General features: G+C 44.5%; 1 protein-coding gene across 2 annotated transcripts; it reads left to right on the forward strand.

Annotated features, from left to right (window-relative positions):
* The first annotated feature begins 281 nt into the window (after positions 1-281).
* On the forward strand, positions 282-3,596 carry NEUROD6 (neuronal differentiation 6). 2 transcript variants are annotated; one of them, XM_046021051.1, is made up of 2 exons: positions 282-456; positions 1,766-3,596. In XM_046021051.1, the coding sequence occupies exon 2, from the start codon at positions 1,787-1,789 to the stop codon at positions 2,798-2,800; it is 1,014 nt and encodes a 337-aa protein (XP_045877007.1). In that variant the 5' UTR covers positions 282-456; positions 1,766-1,786; the 3' UTR covers positions 2,801-3,596. The 2 variants fall into 2 exon arrangements, with proteins under 2 accessions (XP_045877007.1, XP_045877008.1); XM_046021052.1 differs by having other exon boundaries at positions 1,907-3,596.
* Positions 3,597-5,331: the final 1,735 nt, after the last annotated feature.

Raw genomic sequence — 5,331 nt, forward strand, 5'->3', positions numbered from 1 at the left:
TGGAATATTAACGACTACCTAATAGTTACACCGTTGGCAGGGCGAAACTGAACACTAACACAGCTATTTCTCCAGACTGCCAGTGAAGCCGAAGCAGCTCGAGGAGAAACGCACCTACTGTATGTGAAATGCTGGTGCAGATTTTTTCCCTATCAGTCTAACCTTCTGTGTTGATGCATGAATGCTGGTACCCACTTACAGGGATGCCAGATGATCAGTGCAGAATGAAGGTCCCAAGAGAGAGGATCACATGGTTCTCTCTGCCCTGTGACGTCACTAGCAGATGGCATGGGTACCAGCTCTGGCAGTTGGCATCAATGTCACTTTTTAGAGATCAATGAGATAGTGCAGATATACACAGATCTAGAGACTCCAGGAGACGATGCGACACTCAGCCTGAAAAGATTTGGAAGATACAAAATGAAAACTGATTATTGAATGAAATTAAAACCTAAGGTAATATAAATAAAGATCTACTTCAATTGATGCTGGCTTTGCATGCAAGTATTTAAAGATACAGTGTCACTGTCTTATAGTATTTATATGCTCTTTGCCATCTATAACTTATCATATTTCATTCTTATGATGTAATTGTCACATACTTTCACTGCTATTATGTAACACTGCAAGTATGTGGACATTACTAAGAGTTTGTATGTGTGTGTGTATGTGTGTGTGCTGAGGGGGCTGGAGATTGTTAAATTGAAAAGTCTCTGTTTTAACGTGCTTATTTGTTTGAAGACTTTAGATGAAAATACTTGCTGCTTCACCAAACGAAAGCCAAAATTGCATTTGAAACACAAATTATTTTCCCCTTTCATTCGGGATTCTGAACACACGTGCACAATTGCAGTCAGAATCCTTGGACCGTTCCTGTCAGATATTAGCTAGAGGGAGACTTCTGTGGCTCGTAGAACAAAAACACTACGAGAGTGGTTTTTTGTCCAGGATGATTTGAACAGCAGCAAACAGACGATTACATTTGGAAAAATTGTAAATGTAAAAGCAGTCTTAACATTTTCTTTGATTTAAAAAAAAATGCCAGTGATTTTTTTTTATTTATTTATGGAGTTTATTCCAAATTAGTCCAAACCCCCTCCCCCCCTTTTTTGTGAAGGCTGGGAAAATAGTGCTATTTTATATATTTCTTCACTGATCAGAAAGAAATCAGTTTAAAAAAATTAGCTCTGGTTAATCTTTTCTTTAAATTTGTAAATATCAATAGCCACTTATCTAAATTTGCAGTTATATAATACAGCAGATAAAGTTAAGGCTTATTTCTTTTTCTAAAACAAAACAAAACACCTCACAAATCTGTCAGTTAAAGGAGAGATAACACTTTTTTATTTTAAAAACTGGGGTCTCTTCTCATTTGGTACTCAGGGGAATTAGAATTAATGAAATTCTGCATTGCTATACCATGTTTTGCATTTGCTTGAATTCCATGGTCCTTTTTGTGCATTAAAACCAGTTTAAAATCAAAGGGAAGTGGAAATGGTGGTGGCATTATCATAAATGCTTCTTGTTTTATTTTCTTTTGATAATTTGCCTATAAAAATCAACCCTATTGCATGTACCAATGTTTTTTTTTTTATAATTACTAGTCTGCACAAACTCAAAGAGTCTATTTAATGTAAAAACTCGGTCCCAGAATTAGTCTTATTCACTTGTTTTTGTATTCTTATGAATAAGTCTTTAAATATGCTTTAAGTGTATAAACTTTAAAAATGAAAACACTTTAAATATTGTGCTGGCATTTTTTCAGGTAATTTAAGATTAGAGAACCATGTTAACACTACCGTTTGATGAGTCTGTTGTAATGCCAGAATCCCAGATGTGCAGAAAGTTTTCTAGAGAATGTGAGGACCAGAAGCAAATTAAGAAACCAGAAAGCTTTTCCAAACAGATTGTCCTTCGAGGAAAGAGCATCAAAAGGGCCCCAGGAGAAGAAACCGAGAAGGAAGAAGAGGAAGAAGACAGGGAAGAGGAAGATGAAAATGGCTTGCCCAGAAGGAGGGGTCTTAGGAAAAAAAAGACGACCAAGCTCCGACTGGAGAGGGTCAAGTTCAGGAGACAGGAAGCTAATGCACGTGAGAGAAACAGGATGCACGGCCTCAACGACGCTCTGGACAATTTAAGAAAAGTGGTCCCCTGTTATTCCAAAACCCAAAAACTGTCCAAAATAGAAACTTTACGACTGGCCAAAAACTACATCTGGGCACTTTCTGAAATTCTGAGAATCGGCAAGAGACCTGATCTGCTCACGTTCGTCCAAAACTTATGCAAAGGTCTTTCCCAGCCAACTACAAACTTGGTGGCAGGCTGCTTGCAGCTCAACGCCAGGAGTTTCCTGATGGGTCAGGGTGGGGAGGCTGCGCACCACACAAGGTCACCCTACTCTACTTTCTACCCGCCCTACCACAGCCCTGAGCTCACCACTCCCCCAGGGCATGGAACTCTTGATAATTCCAAGTCCATGAAACCCTACAATTATTGCAGTGCGTATGAATCCTTCTATGAAAGCACCTCCCCTGAGTGTGCCAGCCCTCAGTTTGAAGGTCCCTTAAGTCCTCCCCCAATTAACTATAATGGGATATTTTCCCTGAAGCAAGAAGAAACCTTGGACTATGGCAAAAATTACAATTACGGCATGCATTACTGTGCAGTGCCACCCAGGGGTCCCCTTGGGCAGGGTGCCATGTTCAGGTTGCCCACCGACAGCCACTTCCCTTACGACTTACATCTGCGCAGCCAATCTCTCACCATGCAAGATGAATTAAATGCAGTTTTTCATAATTAATGAGGAAAATGAAAATAAACAGTGGTCATTCACCTCCCCCGTCTAATTAAGACAAAGCAGATGCTTGTGGGCTGAGTAATTGGCACAACTCTATCTGAGGTGTTTACTAGTTCCTGAAGTGTGTTTCAACTATTGTGAGAATTTTCTATGTAATAATAAATCTCTTTTCGTATGAGAACTTCTTTTCCTTTCCTTTTGTCTGTAAAGCACTGTGATTCTGTTTTTACTGGAAGGATTTTTTTCCCCTTGTTTTATTTTCTTTTAAATTCACTTAATTTGTTTGAACAAGGTGTCTAAGAATATACTGTTTAATAAAGACATGCACACAGCATAACTCAATGTCTATTTCAGTTGTACAGTAATTATAAAAATGCATGTTATTAAAATCAGATGAATAAAATGATGTGTTTATAATTACTAGCAATTATATATTATGTATCTCTGAAAATTGAAAATATTGAGAATAACATGAAGGTGACATTGATATTGGAAAATGCATTTGAGGATGTGCAACAATATAAAAAGCTATGCAATTTTCTTTTTACTAAGGATGAATCTAAATGCATTCAATTGGTAACTATTCCTCTTCAAGTATGCAGATGGGGCAACATGATATTAGGGTGGATGGTGTCATGATTTGGGAACAATTATTTCAATCGTAAAGAAAAATTTTTCAGCACTTGTTTTGTATTATTCAGAAATTATCTGTACAGGTTTGTTATCACAATGTATAATTGTGTTTTTCCACCCCACGTTTTTAAAGCAATTAAACATAGATATTTACAGTCCTAAAGGACATCTATTAGCTGTGATATTTTTGCACGGTACTTATTATTTCCTGGTACGCAGCTGCTTTCTGTCTCTAACATTCCCTTCTCCCCATTTCAGAAATATTTCTGGATCTCAACCGTACGAGGTAAAACAAATTTCTTAAACAAAATGGCCAAAGCGCTTACAAGAATTTTTTTTTCTAAGTATGTTAAATGAAAGAAGAGGAGCCCATGAGGGTTAAACATCCTGGGGAAACAATGATAAATCCTGGTAACCTTCAACTCCAGCCGAAATTCGGTGGCAAATTTCCAGCAAACACCAAGAGTGGATGTTAAAAATGGAAGGTTTTACTCTGCTCGGTTTAAATAAGGCTGGCCGATTAGAGGCTAAATTCTGTGTGATTAAAAGTTTCCTGACAAAAGGCCACCAAACACTTGAATAGCTAGCGCCTGGGGAACTCACCCTCTTAGGCAGAGCTGAGCCCCTTCTAGAATAAAAACCAAGGTGGCAGTGACTGCCCTCCAGCTGCCCTCTTGCGCAGGTTTGCCCCCCAGGGGGAGCAGGGCAACAGCTGCGAAGGCCGGCAAGGTTAGCAAAAATGGGTCCTGCGGTGGCGGGACGGAGCGGGTCGGGTGGGCCGGGGCAGGGGGTGGGCGCTCACCGCCGCCCGGCGCTGCCCACTGCTGCGTCCCGCAGGCACCGCCCGGGCGGGCGCAGGCCCGACGGCTCTTCTCCCGCGGCGCGTGGGGAGGACAGAGGCGGCTTCGCGCCCTCACACTTGTCACCCGGGCACAGGGGCACAGGCTGCACTGACCGTGGCTTGCCCGCAGTGGGCGCCCTGGGGCCGGGGGCCCTGCGCGCAGCTCCCGAGCCGACCTCCTCGGCCAGGAAAGGGGCTGAGCGCTCCGGGGAGCCGGCGGGCCCCGATGCCACGGTCTGAAGCTGGGAGAAGCCGACCTCCTGGGGCCAGGACCCAAGAAGCTGGAAAGGGCGTCGCCTCTTCACCCGCCCCGTCTACCGCAGTGGAGGAAGCGGCGGCGGCGGCGGCCGCCGCCCCAGTTTGCCCCAATTCCGCTGAAATCTGCCCCTGTCCTGCCCTCCCACGCCTGCGGGACTTCTAGAGCCCAGGCTGAAAGGCCTGCGCCGGGGTTCTCCAGGGGCAGCGGCTCTCCAGCTCCCCCCGCGTTAGCGCGCACCGCAGCCGCGTTCCGAGGGGCAAAGGTGCCCAAGCAGCTGCTGGCGCAGGACTTGGCTGGTTTCGAATGTGCCCTTCTAAGCGGTGGTGACAACACCTGTTCATTCCAATCCCTCGAGGGCATGAAGTCGGGGAAAGAGGAGGAAGTGTGCCCTCTAGGGGTGGAGAAAAGTTTGCCCGAGGTAGGGAGCCATCAGTCTTCTGTCTGTCCGACCCGGGAGTGACTCGCCCGCGTCCTGCCAGACGCGCACAAAAGTTGCCTTCTCCAGGACTGTGTCCAGGATTGTCAGGCCTCTTTAAAGCCCCTTAGACACGGGGAGTCTGATCACTGCTCACCCCGTCTGAGCGAACAGCAAGAAAGTGAGGAAGCATCTGGAACGAGAAGAAGCTGACTTGAAAAATTAAGGCGTTTCTGTTAAGTCACTTAAAGAGTAAGTGCGGCCTCCCCCACCTTGTTCCAAGGTGACCCGCTGCCTGACTGTGAACAGCATTGCGCTGGCTAAGAGTCTCCGTTGTCCAGACAGGCTTTGAAAACTACGGTCTTTCCAGGGTCGCAGCCATGCTG

This window comes from Meles meles, chromosome 10 (assembly GCF_922984935.1).
Source record: "Meles meles chromosome 10, mMelMel3.1 paternal haplotype, whole genome shotgun sequence".
Lineage (NCBI taxonomy): Eukaryota > Metazoa > Chordata > Mammalia > Carnivora > Mustelidae > Meles > Meles meles.

Excerpts from the sequence above, each read along its gene's own strand:
- NEUROD6 (XM_046021051.1), top strand. The coding sequence starts at position 1,787 with ATGTTAACACTACCGTTTGATGAGTCTGTTGTAATGCCAGAATCCCAG.